The following is a 24,856-nucleotide window of genomic DNA, read 5'->3' as shown; positions in this document are numbered from 1 at the left end:
TGACACGGGTTTAGGCCAAGCATGCATGTCTATGGTGGACTCATGAAAAAAAAGAATTCGGCCAACAGCTACTGGATGTGTATGGCAACCATATGTTATTAGAAGTTATAGAACCAAAACTAGATTTCCTCGAAGGACAAAGCGCAAAGAGTAGAAAAATACCTGATAGGAAAATAAGGAAAAAGGGGGCATTCAAAAATGATCAAGGTATAAAGTTTATTATTTAACTAGCTGAAGAGCCCAGCATTGCCTGGGCATAGTAACCAACTGTGGTTAGTTATAACAAATTATAATGATTATATTGCACATAAAAACCATGCATCTAATCCTATCCTGTGTGATACTGACTGCTGAGCCGTGTATCTAATCCTATTCTGTGATACCATCTGCTGAGCGTGTATCTAATACTATTCTGTGTGATACTGTGTGCTGAGCTGCATATCTAATCCTATCCTGTGTAATACTGACTGCTGAGCCGTGTATCTAATCCTATTCTGTGTGATACTGTCTGCTGAGCTTGTATCTAATACTATTCTGTGTGATACTGTGCTGAGCTGCATATCTAATCCTATCCTGTGTGATACTGACTACTGAGCTGTGTATCTAAACCTATCCTGTGTGATACTGACTGCTGAGCCGTGTATCTAATCCTATCCTGTGTGATACTGACTGCTGAACCGTGTATCTAATTATATGCTGTGTGATACCGTCTGCTGAGCCGTGTATCTAACCTTATCCTGTGTGATACGGACTGCTGAGCCATGTACCTAATCCTATCATGTGTGTGTTACTGACTACTCAGCCGTGTATCTATTCCTATCCTGTGTGATACTGACTGCTGAGCTGTGTATCTAATCCTATCCTGTGTGATACTGACTGCTGAGCCATGTATCTATTCCTATCCTGTGTGATAGTGACTGCTGAGCTGTGTATCTAATCCTATCCTGTGTGATACTGACTACTGAGCTGTGTATCTAATCCTATCCTGTGTGATACAGACTGCTGAGCAGTGTATCTAATCCTATCCTGTGTGATACCGTCTGCTGAGCCATGTATCTAACCCTATCCTGTGTGATACTGACTTCTGAGCCATGTACCTAATCCTATCATGTGTGTTACTGACTGCTCAGCCGTGTATCTATTCCTATCCTGTGTGATACTGACTGATGAGCCGTGTATCTAATCCTATCCTGTGTGATACTGACTGCTGAGCCGTGTGTCTAATCCTCTGTGTGATACTGTGTGCTGAGCTGCGTATCTAATCCTATCCTGTGTGATACTGTCTGCTGAGCCATGTGTCTAATCCTCTCCTGTGTGATACTGATTGCTGAGCTGTGTATCTAATCCTATCCGATGTGATACTGACTGCTGAGCCGTGTATCTAATCCTATCCTGTGTGATACTGACTGCTGAGCTGTGTATCTAATCCTATCCTGTGTGATACTGACTGCTGAGCTGTGTATCTAATCCTATCCTGTGTGATACTAACTGCAGAGCTGTGTATCTAATCCTATTCTGTGTGATACTGTCTGCTGAGCCGTGTATCAATTCCTATCCTGTGTGATAGTGACTGCTGAGCTGTGTATCTAATCCTATCCTGTGTGATACTGACTACTGAGCTGTGTATCTAACCCTATCCTGTGTGATACTGACTGCTGAGCCATGTACCTAATCCTATCATGTGTGTTACTGACTGCTCAGCCATGTATCTATTCCTATCCTGTGTGATACTGGCTGCTGAGCCGTGTATCTAATCCTATCCTGTGTGATACTGACTGCTGAGCCGTGTATCTATTCCTATCCTGTGTGATACTGACTGCTGAGCTGTGTATCTAATCCTATCCTGTGTGATACTGACTGCTGAGCCGTGTATCTAATCCTATTCTGTGTGATACTGACTGCTGAGCTGTATATCTAACCCTATCCTGTGTGATAATGTCTGCTGAGCTGTGTACCTAATCCTCTCCTGTGTGATACTTTCTGCTGAGCTGTGTATCTAATACTATCGTGTTTTACTGACTGCTCAGCCGTGTATCTAACCCTATCCTGTGTGATACTGACTGCTCAGCCGTGTATCTAATCATATCCTGTGTGATACTGTCTGCTGAGCCGTGTATCTATTCCTATCCTGTGTGATACTGACTGCAGAGCCGTGTATCTAATCCTATTCTGTGTGATACTGTCTTCTGAGCTGTGTATCTAATCCTATCCTGTGTGATACTGACTGCTCAGCTGTGTATCTAATCCTATCCTGTGATACTGACTGCTGAGCCGTGTATCTAATCCTATCCTGTGTGATACTGACTGCTGAGCCGTGTATCTAATCCTATTCTGTGTGATACTGACTGCTGAGCTGGGTATCTAATCCTATTCTGTGTGATACTGACTGCTCAGCCGTGTATCTAATCCTCTCCTGTGATACTGACTACTGAGCTGTGTATCCAATCCTCTCCTGTGATACTGACTGCTCAGCCGTGTATCTAATCCTATCCTGTGTGATACTGACTGCTCAGCCGTGTATCTAATCCTATCCTGTGTGATACTGACTGCTGAGCCGTGTATCTAATCCTATTTTGTATGATACTGTCTGTTGAGCCGTGTATCTAATACTATTCTGTGTGATACTGTGTGCTGAGCTGCGTATCTAATCCTATCCTGCGTGATACGGTCTGCTGAGCCGTGTATTTATTCCTATCCTGTGTGATACTGACTGCTGAGCTGTGTATCTAATCCTATCCTGTGTGATACTGACTGCTGAGCTGTGTATCTAATTCTATCCTGTGTGATGCTGACTGCTGAGCTGTGTATCTAATCCTATCCTGTGTGATACTGACTGCTGAGCTGTGTATCTAATCCTATCCTGTGTTATACTGACTGCTGAGCTGTGTATCGAATCCTATCCTGTGTGATACTGACTGCTGAGCTGTGTATCTAATATTATCCTGTGTGATACTGACTGCTGAGCCATGTGTCTAATCCTCTCCTGTGATACGGACTGCTGAGCTGTGTATCTAATCCTATCCTGTGTTACTGACTGCTGAGCCGTGTATCTAATCCTATCCTGTGTGATATTGGGCTCCCCCTGCAGTCTGTGTCAGAGGGTGGTCTGTGTTGGCACGGTAATATATTGTGTTATTTCCAGCTTTACAGAAGGACGATAACACCATAGAAATGTTAAGAATAATAGGCAAAATTGTTTGGTGAGTTGGAACACGTGGGGTTAAAATGCTGCCTCACAACATAGCCTATGACGCTCTTGGGGTCCAGATGTGTGACTGTGCAAAATTTTGTGGCTGTAGCTGCGACGGTGCAGATGCCAATCCCGGACACACACACATACATACATACACACATTCAGCTTTATATATTAGATTTACAAAAATCCAAAATAAAAGGTTAGGGAAGGTAAGACTGAAATACAAAAATAGGGAACAAGATCTAAATGGATCCAGGATTGATCAAAAGTCCTTATCACGTCCGCTGAACGCATATTGTCTCATTATATGGACCTTGGATCCATATCCAAAATCAAGTTTAAGTACTATACATTGCTTGTACAGGGGTTTTATTTATTTGTGGTGGAGAACTTTTATAGGTTGCTATGTTAATAGAAGGTGTCCCATATATATCTCAGAACAGAGAGTGTCTACAAACAGCACCTCACACTGTGAAGTGAATGTACAGACAATTCTATTAAGGTTGCTCTTTTGCTATAAAATACCGTATATACTCGAATATAAGCCGAGATTTTCAGCCCGTTTTTTTGGGCTGAAAGTCCCTCTCTCGGCTTATATTCGAGTCATATACACCGGGGGGTCGGAGGGGGAGAGGGGGCGGGGTGTCAGGTCATACTTACCCGTCCTGATGCTGTCTCTTGAGCCCCCAGCTTCTCCGCGCTCTCTGTTCCTGCCTTCAGCGGTCATGTGGTACCGCTCATTAAAACTCATGAATATGCACATATTCATGAGTTTTAATGAGCGGTATCACATGACCGCTGAACGCAGGAAGAGAGAGCGCGGAGAAGCTGGGGGCTCAAGAGACAGCGTCAGGACGGGTAAGTATAGCGATACTCACCTGTCCTGCGTCCATGGCTGCTTGCTGCTGTCTGTCATCGGTCAGTGACTTCAGACAGCAGAGGGCGTGGTGACGTGATTAGTGCGCGCCGCGCCCCCTGCAGTCTGAACGTCACTGACTGATGACGTGGCAGATAGCGGTGAGCAGCCATGGACGCAGGACAGGTGAGTATCTGATACCCAGCGACGGAGAGGTGAGTATGTCATTTTTTTTACTTTTACATGCTGCAGCAGCGGCAGCACATGGGGGAATAATCTTAAGGAGCTTCTAATGGGGGCAGTATATGGGGGAACAATCTATGGAGCTTCTTATGGGGGCAGTATATGGGGGAACAATCTATGGAGCTGCTTATGGGGGGGCAGTATATGGGGGAATAATCTTAAGGAGCTTCTAATGGGGGCAGTATATGGGGGAACAATCTATGGAGCTGCTTATGGGGGCAGTATATGGGGGAACAATATGGAGCTTCTTATGGGGGCAGCATATGGGGGAATAATCTATGGAGCTTCTAATGGGGGCAGTATATGGGGGATTAATCTATGGAGCTGCTTATGGGGGCAGAATATGGGGGAACAATATGGAGCTTCTAATGGGGGCAGCATATGGGGGAATAATCTATGGAGCTTCTAATGGGGGCAGCATATGGGTGAATAATCTATGGAGCTTCTAATGGGGGCAGCATATGGGGGAACAATCTATGGAGCTTCTTCTGGGGACACCATATGGGGGAATAATCTATGGAGCATTTCCCACCCTAGGCTTATACTCGAGTCAATAAGTTTTCCCATTTTTTTGTGGCAAAATTAGGGGGGTCGGCTTATACTCGGGTCGGCTTATACTCGAGTATATACGGTAATGAATAATGAATATTTCATTCCTTAACCCCTGTCCTACATTAGACGTACTATTCCGTCCATGTGACCTGGGACCTAAGTCCCAAGATCGGAATAGTACGTCTAGTGCGATCAGCTGCGCTCACGGGGGGAGCGCAGCTGATCGCGACCGGGTGTCAGCTGATTATCACAGCTGACACCCGACACTATGTTAGGGGCGGTCACGGACCGCCCCCGACACGTTAACCCCTGGCACACAGCGATCAAACATTATCGCGGTGTATCGGGGGTTAAAGGAAGCATCGGCAGGGAGGGGGCTGCTGCGGGGGCCTCCCTCCCTGCAGGTCCCCGGATCCAATATGGCGACGGGGACCTTCGGGGGGCCTGCAGGGAGCTGGCTTCCTCACTGCCCGCAGAGCGCAGGCATGAGGAAGCCTGCAGCAGTGCCTGTGACAGATCGCTGATCAGCGATCTGTCACATGACAGTGAAGTCCCCCCTGGGACATTATAATAAAGTAAAAGAAAAAAAAAGTGTAAAAATAATTTTTTTAAAAAATCACTAAATAAATTAAAAAAAATATTCCCTAATAAATTCATTTTTTGAAAATAAAAAAAACCCCAAAACAATAAAAGTACACATATTTGGTATCACCGCATCCGTAATGACCCACCCCATAAAAATGTCCCATTAGTTAACCCCTTTAGCGAGCCCCTTAAAAAAAACCCGAAGCAAATAATAATGATTTATTATCATACTGCTGAACAAAAAGTGCAATAACGCGCGATCAAAAAGACGCATATAAATATCCATGGTACCGCTGAAAATGTCATCTTGTCCTGCAAAAAACGAGCCACCACACAGCATCATCAGCTGAAAAAGTTATAGCTCACAGAATAAAGCGATGCAAAAATAATTTTTTTATATAAAATTGTTTTCATTGCATAAAAGCCAAAACATAAAAAAAGACATAAATGAGGTATCGCTGTAACCGAACTGACCCAAAGAATAAAACCGCTTTATCAATTTTACCGCACGCGTAACGGTGTAAATGCACCCCCCAAAAGAAATTCAAGAAACGCTGTTTTTTCTTCATTCTGCATCCCAAAAATCGGAATAAAAAGCGATCAAAAAATGCCACGTGCCCGAAAATGGTACCAATAAAAACGTCAACTCGTCCCACAAAAAATAAGACCTCACATGACTTGGTGGGTCAAAATATGGAAAAATTATAGCTCTCAAAATGTGGTGATGCATAAATTATTTTTACAATAAAAAGCGTCTTTTAGCGTATGATAGCTGCCAAACATAAAAACCCGCCATAAATAGTTAATCAAACCTCCCATTATCACCCCCTTAGTTAGGGAAAAATAATAAAATTAAAAAAATGTATTTATTTCCATTTTCCCATTATGGCTAGGGTTAGGGCTAGGGTTAGGGTTGGAGTTAGACTTGGGGGGTTTCCACTATTTTGGCACATTAGGGGCTTTCCAAACGAGACATGGTGTCCGATCTCAATTCCAGCCAAAAAAGTTAAATGGCGCTGCTTCCCTTCCGAGCTCTGCCATGTGCCTAAATAGTGGTTTACCCCCATATATGGAGTATCAGCTTACTCAGGACAAATTGCACAATAACTTTTGGGGTCCTGTTACTCTTGGGAAAATAAAAGTTGGGGGTGAAGCCCTTGGGGGTTCAAAGTGCTCCCTACATATCCAGATAAGTTCCTTGGGGGGTCAAGTTTCCAAAATGGGGTCACTTATGGGGGGTTCCCACTGTTTAGGCACATCAGGAGCTCTCCAAATGTGACATGGCATCCAATCTGAATTCCAGCCAATTTTGCAGTGAAAAAGTCAAACGGCGCTCCTTCTATTCCAAGCTCTGCCATGTGCCCAAACAGTGGTTCCCCCCCACATATCAGGTATCGGCATACTCAGGACAAATTGCACAATAACTTTTCCAGTCCAATTTCTCCTGTTACTCTTGGTAAAATAAAAAAAATTGAACCTGAATTAATTTTTTTGTGAAAAAAAGTTAAATGTTCATTTTTTTTAAACATTCAAAAAATTACTGTGAAGCACCTGAAGGGTTAATAAACTTCTTGAATGTGGTTTTGAGCACCTTAAGGGGTGCAGTTTTTAGAATGGTGTCACTTTTGGGTATTTTCGATCATATAGACCCCTCAAAGTGACTTCAAATGGACGTGGTCCTTAAAAATAAAATAGTGTTGTAAAAATGAGAAATCGCTGGTCAACTTTTAACCCTTATAACTTCCTAACCAAAAAAATTTTAGTTCCCAAATTGTGCTGATGTAAAGTAAACATGTGGGAAATGTTATTTATTAAGTTTTTTGAGTGCCATATCTCTGTGATTTAAGAGCTTAAAAATTCAAAGATGGAAAATTGCAAAATTTTCACCAAATTTCAGCTTTTTTCACAAATAAACGCAAGTTATATGAATGAAATTTTACCACTAGCATGAAGTACAATATGTCACGAGAAAACAATGTCAGAATCACTGGGATCCATGGAAGCGTTCCAGAGTTATTACCTCATAAAGGGTCAGTGGTCAGAATTGTAAAATTTGGCCCGGGAATTGACATGCAAACCACCTTTGGGAGTAAAGGGGTTAATGTTACACATAAACTTTCTCTCTATTACTACTTTCTGAAATCCATCAATGAACCAATTCAACAAGGGTGATATTAAACAAACTATTTTTCCATTAATAAAGGCTCACAACACAATATATTCTACAGATATAAACTTGATTTCTGTTTGCTCTCCATGGTGGCTACATTGTGCTGCAAACATATTAAAGGATTATTCCTAACATTTGAAGTCATAACTTATTCCAATGCAGCTGGAAGGGAAGCCAACCACTGGGAGCTAGAAAACAGGGTTCTGAAGTGTTCCAATGTAATGGAGCTGTGACCGCGTATTCTTCCAATCACTCTCTATGGTACTGCCCCCACCAACTTATAAGGATAATTTGTAAGGTTTATTCTCTCTTGTTATATAAATCATTCTGAAAACAATACCTCTTAAATTCTCTGTTTTAACATATAAAAATGTAATTTTCTTTTAACTATGGTATGCATACTGCATGTTTCGGTTGCTTATGTAAACGTCTGTAGAAAATGTCCATGAACTCACATAGTAGGAAAATCAATATTTATTTACATTTGAACCTAAAATCCAAAAGTAACATATCCTTACACAGATATAAAAATATGAATATTTCCAACAAAATCATCACTATACATTTATTTTTCACATATTGGATGGATACACAATGAAAGTTAGTAGGTGATTTTCACATATTATGCAAATATAAAATATAATTTAAAAGTCTATTAGCTTAGTAAAGTGAATTCTAATAAATGATTATTGGAAATGCCAAAAATAGTATAAAATATTACATGTTCTTAGCGGAAAAAGATTTGTGTTTAACAAAAAGTCATGTCCACAAAGTTGACCTAAAATGAATCGCAAAAAGAGCAGCTAATTTCTGTTCTACTCTGGGGTAAATTGAAACAATTTGCAATTTGGTTGATAAGTAACATTTCTTTTATCTATAGTCAGATTTCTAGAGGCATTTTGGGTAAAGGGAATCATGAAAAATTCAACACCTTCCCACCTCTACTGATATGCAGATATCCACAGCAGTCTACATTGGCCATCAATTAGTTACAACCTTCATTTTTAGTATGCACTAGAAGATACAAACAAACATTTCATTGCTTACTTGTGCAACATCACTTTCTTTTAGTTTCATTTTAAAACTTCTCAAAAACCTGCATTTTATAATGTAATTGAAAGAAAAAAATTAAATTCCTTAAATTCCAGTAAATTTACACTTGGTACTCCCTGTATATCCCTGGGAGAACAGTCTTGTCTGTCTGCTAATATGAACCATTTAAAGCTCCTACACGCAAGTGGTCCAAACCAACCAATTTTGGTGGCACCACTCAACATCTCATGTGCATTAAGTCTTCACTATTGTCCCTGACGGGAAGGATTTTAAAATGTTTCTTCTTGTTAGAGATACAAACAAAGAAGATCTGCTTACATTTTTGCCCCAGAAGCAGTGTGAAAGACTGGTGGAAAGCATGCCAAGATGCATGAAAGCTGGGATAAAAAATCATGGTTATTCCACAAAATGTTGATTTCTGAACTCTTCCTGAGTTAAAACATTAGTATTGTTATTTCTAAATGATTATGAACTTGTTTTCTTTGCATTATTTGAGTTCTGAAAGCACTGGGTTTTTTTTTTTTGACCATTTCTCCTGTTCAGAAAAAAAACAAATCAAAATGTATTGCATGGAAATTTGGAGACATGTTGTCAGAAGTTTGTAGGCTAAAAGAACAAGTTACATTTTACTCAAAAATATACCTATAAAGAGAAAAATCAGACAAATTGAACATTTGAAAGTGGTCTCTTAATTGTTGCCAGAGCTGTATATGCTGAAACAAGCAGACAAAAATACGTGGGGTGGGAAACATGGTTGATAATTGAATGAACCATCTGATAGCTATAGCCAGCTTTAGTACGGATGAGAGCAGACTGATCCTAGAGCTCCATCTAAATGTTCATTTTAGCTGGATTCTTAGTAAAGTGTATGCCTTAATTTTTAATTTCTTTAACCAATTGCTTTCGTCCTGCTATTGTCAGTTAGAAGAACAGATAAAAAGAGAGAGAGAGGTAACTAAAATAAGTCTATTACTGAAACATGGAATTAAAACTGATTCGTTTGTAAAAAGAAATTTTTAATTAACATGGTTCTGTGATTACAGCAGCCTCTGCAGCTTGAGTGATGTGGAGGGAGGAGCAGGGATGACAAGTGTAATATAAACTAATACATTTGAAGGCAAAAGTGTCGCACTGTACATGAGCATATATGAATACTGATTTGTTTTTATTTTAGGCATGCTTGGCTTCAATGCTTCCTCCACAGGATCCTAGAAGTCATCATTCTAAAACAGTGTTGTTTCCATAATTTGTACTACCAGAAATTCTTGAGACCTGACAAATTATACATACATATATATTTATATTTACGAATGTTGTGGTCTCCAGGAGTTTCTCTTAACATGAAATAAAATGTAAGTATAAGCATAAGGGTGGTGGGATGAGATTGCTGACAGCACAGACAATTGTTTTCGATTGATTATAGATATTTAGTATGTTTTTTTCCTATGAATCTTCCCTGAAATACATTTCAATAAAGCTCATGTTTTTCAGCTGCATGTCGTCATGTCATCACGTTGCTTAACCCTACTCATTCCCTTTGTTGAAAAGACGTTCTGTGGCTCTGCATTCCACTTATCTTGCTCTCATTTCAGATGACAGCGAACTGCACTTTCCTGGATAAGACAAACACATTAATATTTTTTGCTGAAAAATAAAAAGTAATGGAAATCAACAACAAATCTGGAAAATCAAGGTCTGAATGACAGCTGCCACAAAGTAAAATAGGAGGGAGAATAAGGATACATAGCCACACCATGCAGGATTTCTGCTGATATATAGGCAATGGTGTTCATTCAGTAGCATCTTCTAAAAACGGGTCAAGTACACTAGTACACTACACATAGTAAAGATTTTGAGTATTAAACCTTAATAGCATGTAGAAAATTGCAACTTCTCAATTTTCTACTCAAGGGCAAGCAACCACCAGGCAGGAAACTTTTATGTGAAGGCAACTAATGATATCTATGCAGTTTGTTGGTAACACCAGACATCCTGGATATACAGTGCTGAACTTTTGTTTTGCATGAAATATCTACTCCCTACGTAAGCCAATATCCTTATGAGGAAGAGAATTTCCTGCCTAATAGTTGTCCAGTCCAGCCTGAAGAACTATATGATGGAGGTGACAACCCCAACTGTGCACTAAAGACAAGTGAGCATGTATGAGCTAGAACATTTATAATATTAAATATTATAAAATCACACAGGTAGAATATTTAATCTGACACAAAGTAATCATCAATGTAATCTTTATTCAGGTATGCATGCAAGTATGGAAGCACATAGTTCCTTGATTAAAAGAAATTTTAATCATTACAAAAAAAACACAAAAACGGAGACAAAAAATGATGCATATACAATTTCATCAGCAACAACAAAGATTTGTCCATGGAGAATAGATATTCATTTTTAGTGTGATCAATCACAGCATCGACAGCAATGATCCAGTCAGTCACTTAGAGGCATTAGCTAATCACATTCTGATTTGAAGATTCCACTCAGCAGCTCAAACATTTCGTGTCAGCTTATCTGAAAAGTTTGGCAAATTAAGGTCAATGATATGGTCACATTTCACACTGTACCAATAACATAAAACAGCAATTCTGAAACTAGTGTGAGAAATGTGTGCACCACAGTTACTTGACTCACACTCACCACCCAAATTAATGACTGAAGACAACGACGACCAAATACAGATTGCAACACAGACACATTGGTTGAAGTTCATTAAGAATACCACTGAGTAGCCCATTTCTTTCCCTTATTAAGTGAATCAAGACTGGCCTTAAGACACCACAAACATTAGACTAATGTCAGCCTCACCCGCCGACATCAGCGGGTTCGGTAGCAACTCTAATATGTATGGGGGTCACCAGCCAACTAATGGTAGGGAGAGATGTCTGTTGTGAGCTCATTTTCGGGTTTGCCTCTGGCTTCTGGTGAGGGTTATGGAGCTGGCTGTGCTGACAGAGGAGTAGTGAGTTCTCTATCTGGACTCCCTCTGTTGGTGAAGGGAGGTAATGAAGCTGATCTAAATGGCAGAGACCGGCCACCTGAGGAAGAGGACTGCGATTGAACATCAGGAGTTTCTGATTGGATTTAAGGCAGCCGACTCCCTAGTTTCTTGCTGGTGATTTTTCCTGACTGTGACTCCTGGTTTCCAGTTTGGTTCCTGCCTTCCTAAAGCTAAGTTTTCTCTGCTATTGTTCATATGAGTTTTTGTCTGGTTTACTTTTGTGTTCAGCCAGCCCTGGCTGGGACTGGGCTGAATCCCCATTTTGTCTCTGATCAGTTGATCTCTTTTGCTCTGTCTTCAGAATATACCTGAGTGCTGATATAGTGATTTGACGTCTAGCAACTTCAGGGCCTTTTTCTATCAGACGTGTTGGACATTCTTTTTGGCAGGGTTTTTTCCGTGATTGCAGACAGCAGCTTTTCTTTCCTGTCCTTTCTAGTTAGCGGCGGGCCCCATCGTTTGCTCAGCCTATCTTTCTACCTGTGTCTGTGTTTTCATCTTGTTTCACTGACAATACATGTTAGGGGCTGTCTATTGCTTTGGGGTCTGCTCTGGAGCAGTTTAGATTTTCCCTTTCTTTCTTTAGGCTTATTTAGTTCTCCGGCCGTGACGAGGCGTCTAGGACCACCGTAGGCACGCTCCACGGCTACTGCTAGTTGTGTGGATAGGATCAGGGGTCTGCAATCCGCTAGTTACCAACCTCTCCGGTTTTCTGGGCTTAGCTTGCTTTTTGTTTTTTCCTCCTCGGTGACTCATTCATAACAGAATCACAAGCCATACCGCAGATTCTAGGGTACTCAAAAGCAGGAGAGAATTGTAAAAAAAATAAATAAAAATAAATAAAAAAAGTGTCAGAATTTTTTTTTTATATGTATATTTTCTCCTCTTTTTCTCTGGGGCCGTCGGAGGATTCTTTTTTTTTTCTCCATGATGGAGATTAAGCAATTTTCTGATCGTGTGGAGCAGCTCGCTGCTGAAGTGTGGGGAATTTACGCCTATCTCACGCATTCACATGCTGATGAACCAAGGATCCCTGCTCCTGATGTGTTTTCTGGGGATCGGTCTAAATTTTTGAATTTTAAGAATAATTGTAAATTATTTATTGCCTTGAAGCCTAACTCATCTGGGAGCTCTGCGCAGCAGGTTAAAATTGTCATCTCCTTGCTGCGCGGTGATCCCCAGGATTGGGTGTTTTCTTTGACACCTGAAGATCCTGTTTTGACTAATGTGGATGCATTTTTTCAAGCCTTGGGGTTGTTATATGATGAACCTAATGCTATTGATCAAGCTGAGAAAGCCCTATTGGCATTGAACCAGGGTCAGGATCATGCAGAGTTATACTGTCAGAAATTCCAAAAGTGGGCGGTCCTTACTACATGGAATGATAGTGCATTGGCAGCTCTCTTTCGGAAGGGTTTATCTGAGACTTTAAAAGATACTATGGTGGGATTTCCTGTTCCCTCTGGTCTTGACAATTCTATGTCATTAGCCATTCAAGTTGATCGGCGTTTATGTGAACGCAAGACTACACGGGAGGCGCTGCCACATTTTGAACACATGTCTGAACCTATGCAATGTGATGGAGTTTTGTCTAGGGCGCAACGTCAGGAGTTTAGAAGGCGTAATAAGCTGTGTTTTTTCTGTGGAGATGCCTCTCATATTATTTCTGTCTGCCCTAAACGAGAGAAACGTTTTGCACACACATATGCTGTGGGTGGTGTACAACCTAAGTTTCTTTTGGCAATTACTCTGATCTGCTCCTTATCCACATTTTCCGCGAAGGCTTTTGTGGATTCAGGAGCGGCCTTGAATCTAATGGACTTGGATTTTGCTAAACGTTGTGGTTTTCCTATGACACCTCTGCAGATGCCTATTCCTTTGAGGGGTATTGATGCTACTCCATTGGCGAAGAATAAAATTCAGTTTTAGACCCAGGTGATAATGCGGGTCGCCCCAGACCACCAAAAAATTGCAGATTTTTGGTGTTACATAATTTACATGATACCATTGTTCTGGGTTTTCCCTGGTTGCAAATCCATAATCCGGTTTTGGATTGGAAGTCTGTGCCTGTGGTGAGTTGGGGTTGTCGGTGTGCTCTTGGTGACACTCCTGTTTTCTCCACCTCTCCCCAGTCGCATGATGTTCCTGACTATTTGGCTGATTTTTATGATGTATTTAGTGAGAGCAAGTCTGCGTCTTTGCCTCCTCATAGGAGTTATGACTGTGCAATTGAGTTGAGACCTGGGTGTAAATTTCCCAAGGGTCGACTTTTCAATTTATCTGTACCCGAGCACGAGGCTATGCGATCTTATATTAAGGAGTCGTTGGAGAAGGGTCATATTAGACCATCCTCTTCGCCCTTAGGTGCTGGGGTTTTTTTCATGGCCAAGAAGGATGGTTCATTAAGGCCTTGTATTGACTATCGTTCCCTCAACAAAATTACGGTTAAATTTCAGTATCCATTACCCCTAATTTCTGATTTATTCTCCAGAGTTAAAGGTGCTTGCTGGTTTACTAGGCTTGACCTCAGGGGGGCATATAATCTTATTCGCATCAAGCATGGGGTTGAATGGAAGACGGCATTTAATACTCCGGAGGGGAATTTTGAGTACCTGGTGATGCCTTTTGGGCTCACTAATGCCCCTTCTGTCTTCCAATCCTTCATGAATTATATTTTCCGGGACTTTGTGAATAAGTTTTTGATCATCTATCTGGATGATATTTTGATCTTTTCCAGGGATTGGGATTCTCATGTCGAACATGTTCGGACTGTGTTCTGGATTTTGAGGGAGAATTCCTTGTATGCTAAGGGATCGAAGTGCCTTTTTGGTGTACAGAGTATTTCATTTTTGGGATTTATTTTGTCTCCGTCAACTATTGAAATGGACCCGGCCAAGGTACAGGCCATTTATGATTGGGTTCAACCCACTTCTTTGAAGACTCTCCAGAAGTTTTTGGGTTTTGCTCATTTTTATCGTAAATTTATAGCTAATTTTTCTGGTATTGCTAAACCACTGACTGATTTAACTAAGAAGGGTGCTGATGTGCTGAATTTGTCTTCAGAGGTTGTTTCGGCCTTTCAGGAGCTGAAGCGGAGGTTCACGTCTGCTCCGGTTTTGCGGCAACCTGATGCCTCACTTCCTTTTCAGGTGGAGGTAGACGCTTCAGAGATTGGTGCAGGAGCTGTTTTGTCCCAAAAAAATCCGGTGATGTCTAAAATGAATCCCTGTGCCTCCTTTTCCCGAAAGTTCTCCCCAACTGAACGCAACTATGATGTGGGGAATCGGGAATTGTTAGCCATGAAATGGGCATCTGAGGAGTGGAGACATTGGTTGGAGGGAGCTAGACATCAAGTTGTGGTCTTCACTGACCACAAGAATTTGATTTACCTTGAGTCGGCCAAACGCTTGAATCCTAGACAGGCTAGGTGGGCCTTATTTTTTTACGCGTTTTGATTTTGTGGTCTCCTTTCTTCCAGGCACTAAGAATGTTAAGGCAGACGCCCTTTCTAGGAGTTTCTTTGCTGATTCTCCTATTGTGACCAAGCCTACTACCATCCTAGGTGAGGGGGTAGTTCTTTCTGCCATCTCGCCCAATTTGAGACGTGCTCTGGAAGAATTCCAGGAGGACAAACCTGAGCGTTGTCCTATGGGAAAATTGTATGTTCCTGACCAGTGGAGAAAGAGAGTGATGTCTGAAGTTCATTGCTCCGCATTGGCTGGTCATCCAGGCATTTTTGGTACTAGAGATTTGGTGAGTCGGTCTTTTTGGTGGCCCGCCTTATCTTGTGATGTCAGGAATTTTGTGCAGTCCTGTGGGACTTGTTCCCAGTCTAAACCCTGTTCTCGCTCTAGTGGGTTGTTGATGCCTTTGCCGGTGCCTAAGAGGCCATGGACCCATATTTCAATGGATTTTATTTCTGATCTTCATGTCTCTCAAAGAATGACTGTTATCTGGGTGATTTGTGATAGATTCTCTAAGATGGTCCATCTTGTACCACTCCCAAAGTTGCCATCTTCCTCAGAGTTGGTACCCTTGTTTTTACAACAGGTGGTTCGGTTGCATGGGATTCCTGAGAACATTGTATCAGACAGAGGAGTTCAGTTTGTTTCCAGATGCGGGAAAGCCTTTTGTTCCAAGCTGGGAATTCAGTTGTCCTCCTCTGCGTATCACCCTCAGACCAATGCGCAGACGGAGAGAACAAACCAGACTTTGGAGTCCTATTTGAGATGTTTTATATCTGCTGATCAGGATGACTGGGTTTCATTTTTGCCTTTGGCTGAATTTGCTTTAAACAATAGAGCTAGTTCTGCCACCTTGATGTCGCCCTTTTCTGTAACTTTGGGTTTCATCCTCGATTTTCTTCAGGGCAAGTGGAATCTTCAGCCTGCCCAGGTGTTGACACTGTGGTAGGGAGAATGCAGCAGATTTGGGACCAAGTAGTGGATAAGTTGTCTCTCTCCCAGGAAAAGTCCCAGCGGTTTTCTAACCGGCATAGGACCATTGGTCCCCGGTTTAAAGTGGGTGATATGGTTTGGTTGTCATCAAAGAATATCTCTATGAAGGTGGCTTCTCCAAAGTTCAAGCCAAGATTTATTGGACTTTACAAAATTTTGGAGATTCTTAATCCGGTTTCTTTTCGATTGGCTCTTCCTGTTACGTTTAAAATCCATAACGTGTTTCATAAGTCGCTGTTGAAGAGGTTTGTTGAGCCAGTAGTTCCTATGGCTGCACCTCCTGACCCTGTATTGGTTGAAGGTAATGTGGAATATGAGGTAGAGAAAATACTGGATTCTTGTCTGGCTAGACGGAGACTCCAGTATTTGGTCAAGTGGAAGGGTTATGGCCAGGAGGACAATTCTTGGGTCTCTGCCTCTGATATTCATGCCGATAGATTGGTTTGTGCTTTTCATCGGGCCCATCCTGATCAGCCCGGTGGCGTGGATGAGGGTTCGGTGACCCCTCCTCAAGGGGGGGGTACTGTTGTGAGCTCATTTTCAGGTTTGCCTCTGGCTTCTGGTGAGGGTTATGGAGCTGGCTGTGCTGACAGAGGAGTAGTGCGTTCTCTATCTGGACTCCCTCTGTTGGTGAAGGGAGGTAATGAAGCTGATCTAAATGGCAGAGACCGGCCACCTGAGGAAGAGGACTGCAATTGGACATCAGGAGTTTCTAATTGGATTTAAGGCAGCCGACTCCCTAGTTTCTTGCTGGTGATTTTTCCTGACTGTAGCTCCTGGTTTCCAGATTGGTTCCTGCCTTCCTAAAGCTAAGTTTTCTCTGCTATTGTTCATATGAGTTTTTGTCTGGTTTACTTAGTTTGTGTGTTCAGCCAGCCCTGGCTGAGACTGGGCTGAATCCCCATTTTGTCTCTGATCAGTTGATCTCTTTTGCTCTGTCTTCAGAATATACCTGAGTGCTGATATAGTGATTTGAAGTCTAGCGACTTCAGGGCCTTTTTCTATCAGATGTGTTGGACATTCTTTTTGGCAGGGTTTTTTGCGTGATTGCAGACAGCAGCTTTTCTTTCCTGTCCTTTCTAGTTAGCGAGGGCCTCATCGTTTACTCAGCCTATCTTTCTACCTGTGTCTGTGTTTTCATCTTGTTTCCCGACAATACATGTTGGGGGCTGTCTATTGCTTTGGGGCAGTTTAGATTTTCCCTTTCTTTCCTTAGGCTTATTTAGTTCTCCGGCCATGACGAGGCATCTAGGACCACCGTAGGCACGCTCCACGGCTACTGCTAGTTGTGTGGATAGGATCAGGGGTCTGCAATCCGCTAGTTACCAACCTCTCCAGTTTTCTGGGCTTAGCTTGCTTTTTGTTTTTTCCTTCTTGGTGACTCATTCATAGCAGATGTCAATTATTTATTTCCGATTCTAGACTGCTGATGGCTTTGATATCCAGAAGATATGCCTGTTGGCAGCTTTCTCATAGAGAACACAGGAGCACTTGGCTGTATGAGCACTCCTGTGTACAGGAGAGACGGACGAGATGGCTTTCAACCAAAAAATCAGCTGAAGCATTATTTGGTCAACAGCCACCTATTGTGTAGCGGGGACATTACTGTATTTCTAAAACCAAATTTTATATAAAACACCACCTAAATAAAATATATGATCCCCCAGTGTCATTACTTAAGGAACTTCATCAGAAAGTCAAATTATTGGAGAGCAGTCTTTCCCCAGACGCAGAATCAAAGTTAACATAAGCAACAATTTTCTAAAAAAAAATTAATAATCCAGACAAGAGAAAAAACAGGAAATGGATATCCTCATTAATTTGTACACAATTACCCATTGACATCATAACACTTCATTCATGACCATTCATTGTGACTAGGATACAGGATAACAGAGGTTTCGGGGGAGCACCATATAAGTTGTAGAATAACCTTAAAATCTCCTAAATTGATAGCATATTATTAATGGATCCACAATTAACCCAAAGTTCATTACTGGAGCTGAAAATATTGTGTGAAGCGCTCATTACTGCTCCGCTAAGTGCGGCCCTTTAATCAGAGCTGCTGAACACTATTATATTTAATCTCGATATTTAAGTACAAATTTGGAATAAGCAGGCATCAAACGTAAAATTTAGAAGAGAATAAAGGCAGTGAGATTTTCCAGCAGCAGGTATAAAGATTGCAGTTTTTTTCCTCGTTGTGGTGGTTTTTATCGTGGGCTACAATCAAGGCTTTTGTCGGCTATTTATAAATATCCATAAATGGCTGTACACTTAGCAGGATAATGTTCAAAAGCAGCTAATCAATCCCACAGCAGTGAACGTGGTGTCGGCCTTTCCACAGTACATTTGTCTGGATTTTTCTTTATCTCAAAGCACTAAAAATTTTAACAGATTGAGAAAATATTGGCCTTTCTGCATAGGGCAACTTGTTGCTTTACTGCTCAGATCTACAGCAGAAGAAAATGTTAGTGAAGGGTAAACTATTTATAAGCAGAATGAGATTTCTCTGATTATTTTGTGTCTAGGATCAATACAAGCAGGACAGAAAGCTTAATGGAGGGAAGGCCGGGCAGAAAGTTCCGATGACAAGGCACACCAGGAAGTTGTGCGTTTTACAAGAATGATTACTTGGTATTTTTAAAATCATTAACCCATCCTTAAATGGCCAGATGGATTAAATGCTGCTGTTTCCTCACCAGTCACGAATAGAAAAGCCTTAGAAGGGTAATCGGTCTTATGATGCAAAGCTTAGAACCAGGATACAAATGCCACAGTTCCGCTATCTTTCCCCAGACTAATTGAAACTGCATGATACTACACAGCAGGGAAAAAAGGTAAAGTGTAATCATATGCAATTATTTTGTACAACTTCATTTAATGAGTATCATGCCATCAAGGCCCAAAGAGTGATAAGGTTTGTTTGGTAGCGGTTATTACCTGTCAACTGTATCCGGTGCCTGCTGCTTCTTGTTTATTTTAGCGTAAAGGTCTTGAACGTGATCCCTCTCTGAAGCAGACAATAGTGTCTCTCTGGGGTAACTGTAAGACCCAGGCATTGCTGGAGAATAGGACCTGTGGGAATTCTGCTGAGATGGTGGGAGCTCTTTAAAGTGGTTCACTCGAGCATAATTAGGGTCCATGTCATCATCCTCAAAATCATGGGATGTGTTGAAGTTCCATAACACTTTGGCTTGCTTTTCTCTTATTTCTTGGTGTCTTGCATTAATCCTACAGATAAAAAAAGATAAAACAGTCAAACAGATCCTTCCACAAGAAAAATCCATAAACTATTTAAGGAAACAGCATGGACATTTGCTAAAAGTCAATAAGGAGATGAACGCCACTTTCTGAACTAGACTTTCAATAACAAGGAGCTGAGCTTAGGCTAACAATACCTTCCACCATGCTTCTGATAACAGCACTATCTTCCTATGTAATATCCTTTCCAATTTCACTCAGTTTAGCTATTGTGGCTAAAGCCATTGGAGAAGCAATTGCATAATGTTTTCACATTTTATATCTGAGTGGTCCTTTCATATGACAGAATACGCAAATATCTTTTCCCAAAACTGTAACAACCTCAACAAAGCGCAGAAAGAAAGCTGATATGCAGTAGGATATACTGTAATTATGCTTTTATAAAAAGTTAGGCGACGACAAGATTACATTTTCATAAGCAGCAACAATTATTACCCCGGCACCCCGATCAAAGAATGAGTAACAATAACTAAGAAATGACATATACTGCAATTTGTGAATGGATTATACTTTAGAACGTCTGACCTCATGTTTACAGCCTGAAATGTACAGACAAGGTATATCAAGAGGTTATCTGTGATATAGGTTTATTTTCCTAATGGGCTAAAAACTTACCGGCAGGTAGTTATTAACTACCTGCCAGTTTTGCACTGCAGCTATCTGTTTCTGAGGCTCAGGATGCAACTTCTATTGACTTCATGTCAACAGAGGAGTATCTTCTCTTCCGTTCTGCTCTATCAATGGGGCATCACTGCCGGTGTTATGCTAAATAACAGCTGGGTTCCCGCAGTTCGGTAGCATGGAGTCGGCTGCTAATCAGCATGTCTTTGGCAGTGATGCCCTCTCAACAGAAAAGCGTCGAAGAGAATGAGTTGTTCTGTCAGCATGACGTCACTGGAAGAAGGAGAACCACCAGCAGGAGTGGTCCGTGCCAGTACTGAACCAGGACAAATCATTGTACGGCATAAATGGCAGGTTGTAGCGTGTCTGGCTGAAGTCCCTCTCTCTCTACAGAGACATCAACGTACTCACTGCCGAGGCCCCCTTCCTGCTCCTTCCGGGTCTCCTGCAGCCCGGCTGCGTGCACTCCTAGAAGGTCTCCAGGCACTGTGCTTAGAGCATGCGCACACTTCCTCTTTCTTGAAGGGGCCATACACGTATCTCTAAAGTGCCTCGAGCCAATAGCTGGAGGTCTCTTACTATTAAAAGTGCCCCCTCCAACATGGAGGTGCATGTACAATGTTGTGAGTTTGTTATTAACACGCTTGTCAGTTTTCAGGTCCCAGTACTTTCATCTTAGCTTGCTACACCCACCAGTGCTTTCCTCAACGGCAACCGAGCCAGCTTCACCCGCCAGTGCTTTCCTCAACGGCAACCGAGCCAGCTTCACCCGCCAGTGCTTTCCTCAACGGCAACCAAGCCAGCTGCACCCACCAGTGCTCACCTCAACGGCAGCCGAGCTAGCTACACCTGCCAGTGCTCATCTCTCTTTCAGAGTCCTGTCTGCACCTGAGGTTCTTGTCATCCTCTCTGCCTGCCTGTATCTGTTGAACATTCCCCCTGGCCATCCCAGCTACCCGTTCCTAGGGGTCAGCTGCCACCTACCTAAGGTTAGTCCTGGAGCAGCACCTGGATCACCTCCCTTGTCTCTCCTTGGACCGCAGTATCGTTAGCTGCTGCATGTCCGTCGTCGGATTGGGTAAGGCTCCTAGTCACGCCCCTCCAGGTCTTCCTTGAGCTTTGACACAGTGGCTCCACCACACAACCCGTTACACAGGTACTTACCAACTGCCTCCCAGTAAGTTCTTAGCCCAATAGGAAAAAAATCCCTAAGTCCCAGATAACCCCTTTAACAATTACAAATACAAATATAATACTTTAAAGCATAATACATTATTCTAAACATGGCTATAATATTATATTTTTGCATTTCACATTTTCAATTCAGTATACATGATCAAATACACAACATCAGACACTGCGTAGAAGCTTATTGGGGAGTATATTTTACACTGTATTGTCCATGTACAAAAACTTACAAGGACAATAGAGAAGTCCTAGGTATAGAAATTAAAGACAGCTGGAAAACAGTGTGCATCTGACACTTATGCACAATGCCTCCCTCAGAAAAGCTAATTCATGCTGCTTAGTAATTTTGTACTAAAAATACATAAAGGTAAGAATTCCGCTCTATTTCCTTGCTAGCAAATGATAGCAAAGATGTTATTTTCTAACCTCTTCCTCAAGGATATTCTCCACTCTATTACGTTGTGCATACAATTTCTAGGCAACTTCCAGACAAAACAACATTCAATGACTCAGTAAGACAGAGAGTTGGTGTTTTGCTAGAATAAGGTATTGCTGATAGATGGGGATTTAAAACTTCCTTAAAGGGGTATTCTCATCTCCAAGATCCTATCCCAATATGTAGTAGGTGTAGTAATAATGATATTAGCAAATACCTTGAGTTAGAAATGTAGTACAGTTCTTCTGACTTGCTGTGTTGCTTCACCAATGCACAGGGCATTGCAGTAGCTCAGGTATCCATGGTTATGATCAATTATAGAGCGACAGCTGTTTAATTAGTTAGCTGTTAGCGCTCGTAATCGTGGATACCTAAGATACTACAATGCCTTGCAGATGTGGTAAGCAACATAGTGAATCAGAAGAACTATACTACATTTCTTAATGGAGGCATTTGCTAATACTATTATTATACCTACTACTTATTGGGATAGGATCTTGGAGATGCAGCACTGCTTTGAAGGTAGTCTGTCACCCCCACAATGCATATTAAATTAGTTATACAGTGATATAGGGGACTTTGCCCTATAAAAATCATACTAGCGCTATTTATTTGAGTAGTACAGTGCCTGACAAAATTACTTTTAATTCAAATGCAAATGAAGAGGCTGTCGTGCACTCTTGCTAACACAGTTTCAGTACCATTAGACAATTACAAAAGACATGGGCCTGATTCATCAAGGGCGGCGTTGTTCATACCGATCTTGATGAGGGGGTGTGCTGGAGTCGGACACTCCCCATTCATGAGAGGTGCACTCCTTTTCATGAATCTGTGGCATCTGATGAGTGGCATGTGCCTCTGCGCGCCACTACAGAGATCTCGCACCACTCATAAATTAGACAAGCTGTGGGGTCATGCCCCTGCCCCCCCCCAAGCATTTTGTCGGGGCTGCAAAAAACTGTTGTGAAAATGCCAAAAGTAGCTAAATTTTGCGTAAATTTTACTCCTTTTCAAAGCTTTTATGCCAGAACTCTGGCATGAAAACTTTGATAAATCAGGCCCTATGTGCATAAAAAGGTTACACCCAATTATAATTAATAAGACAGAATATTGTAAAATCTTTATTACAAAACTAATGTATAAAATTATGGACAAAGGGTAAAAGAACTTAAATAGCCCCATATGATAAGTGAAATATAAACTTTGCTGTTAGGGTCATAATAAATCCAGCAAACCCACAAAAAAAAGAAACATACAAATATATGTATACAATATGGTGACTCCAGTATTCCAGAACCAATCTCCAAATACTGACTGGTATTATGGGTAGCCTCAACCTCTTGTGACATCAGGTATTTAAAGCACCATTTCAGTTTTTTTTCTTTTATTACTGGAGTTGTGATACTAATGTAAGTTCCCTGCCCCTAGTATTATACTTACCAGCCACCATCTTTTTCTGATCTCTGCGCCGCTCCTGTCGGTCTTCTACAGGTTGTGACCTGATGGATGACTCCAGTGTTTGCTGCGCGATCGGGAAGTCACAACTCAATATAAGTCTGTGAGAGCCAGAATGGGGCCAGGAAGAGGATCTTACAGACCTACACTGACAGCTTGTGATTGTTACCAAGGACTTATGCTCAGTCAGGAGCTGCAGTTACAAGATAGCACTGTGGAACTGGAGTGGAGGCTGGAACAGCAAAGGATGGTGGCTGGTAAGTATAATACTAGGTTCAAGGAACTACATTAGTGGCACCACTCCAGCGCTGAAATAAAAAATAACAGTTGGAGTGGTTGCTTTAAATGAACCCAACAGATGTTAATTGCGGTAGACCTCACAGGTATGAGCCCAGATAGGTTGGTGCAAACTATATAGTATGGATAGGTAATCAATATATTGTGAGTAGACAACAGCTTTAAAGGCAATCTGTCACCCTTTTTTGCGATATCATATAATGATATCTTCCGCCCTCCCTGTCTTGCTCGACACAAGAAGAAATGCGTAGAGCAAGACAGGGAGGGGGGAGCAGGTGAATAAGCCCCGCCCAGCGGACCGGACAGCGGCAGTTTACATACATCTGAACCGATATAAAAAAGGTATTTATGCATGAAAGGTGCAGGGTCAGGGGGAAGCAAAAGTACTAAGAGAATCCTTATGTGACACACAATTGAATGATATCATTATATGATATCTCAAAAAAGGGGTGACAGATTCCCTTTAAAGATTGGCATTAAGGAACAGTAAGCTAAATGGAAATTGCTCCTACTGTAAGTCTTGCTTGTAAAAAGATGGAAAAAAAAGCTGAGGTGACATCCTATTGTGGACACGTTTTGCTATGGAAACCATGTTCAGCAATGAAGAAATGTTCAGGTGAAACCTATTAAATCACTAAGGAAAAACAATATTACAGAAATCAATTAACGCAACTAAAGATGCACACTGCTGGTACATTAATCTGGAGCATCGGAAAACATTGATTTCATGATCAGAGACCTTCAATAGACCAATAGAGCTTGACACTCTTTACTGTGGTAATTAAAGAGGAAAGTGAGCAGCTATAGTTTGAGGAATCTTTACAACTATACAAAAATGATTATTCAAATATTGCAACCAACAGTCACTTAAGGTATTTTTCCAAGGTAAGTAAACGCTGAAGATTGGACGCTGCATACAGCCGCAGCATCCAATCCACAGCGGCCAGATGTTACAGCATAGTGGAGGGAATTGTATGAAATCAGAGCTCCACTAGGCGTGCACAGACGCCTGCGACATCCCTGCGTACCCGCACATGCGGCACATCTTTATAGACCGCAGCATGTATATTAATCTTGCAGAGACGCTCAGTCTAAGCAAGATAAATATCACAGTCCTATGTATAGGATGCGGTGATTCCACATGGTTCAATGATCACTTGCGGTATCAAAGTGTGCAAAAAAGACGGCAGCGCTTCGGACGGAGCTGTGTGGAAAGCGCTGCCAATACTGACCGTGGAAACATACCCATACTGCGTGTCATGTACCAAAGAGATTACATAAAAATAGGTTTTATTTTTAAATTTAAACCCAAGCTCACATTTTTCATACACGGATAAAATGCTTAATACTGAAATTTGTATGTATTAAGGGTGTTTTTAAAGCAAACCTGTTAGGCCTCTTTCACACTTCAGTTTTTCACAATCAGTCACAATCCGCCAGGTTTTGAAAAAAACGGATCCGCAATTT

At 41.6% G+C, this 24,856-nt stretch overlaps 1 protein-coding gene across 5 annotated transcripts in view; it reads right to left on the bottom strand.

The window, feature by feature from the left end:
* The window catches only part of PARD3B (par-3 family cell polarity regulator beta), a 1,359,033-nt gene that overhangs the window by 13,043 nt on the left and 1,321,134 nt on the right, over nt 1-24,856 (bottom strand). For 3 of the 5 annotated variants that reach the window (XM_073541869.1, XM_073541874.1, XM_073541873.1), the window contains 2 exons: nt 19,072-19,362; nt 7,651-10,268 (listed from right to left, as the gene is read on the bottom strand). In XM_073541869.1, the coding sequence (XP_073397970.1) occupies nt 10,244-10,268; nt 19,072-19,362 (316 nt within the window). In that variant the 3' untranslated portion in view covers nt 7,651-10,243. Of the gene's footprint in view, nt 1-7,650; nt 10,269-10,887; nt 11,185-19,071; nt 19,363-24,856 lie in introns of those variants that run through there. The other 2 variants (XM_073541871.1, XM_073541870.1) reach the window with 2 other exon arrangements.

Source organism: Dendrobates tinctorius, unplaced genomic scaffold (assembly GCF_039654945.1).
Source record: "Dendrobates tinctorius isolate UK_male_01 unplaced genomic scaffold, ASM3965494v1 ptg000125l, whole genome shotgun sequence".
NCBI classification, from domain to species: domain Eukaryota; kingdom Metazoa; phylum Chordata; class Amphibia; order Anura; family Dendrobatidae; genus Dendrobates; species Dendrobates tinctorius.
Note: the sequence above shows the minus strand (reverse complement) of the source record. Positions and strands in the feature narration are given on the sequence as shown.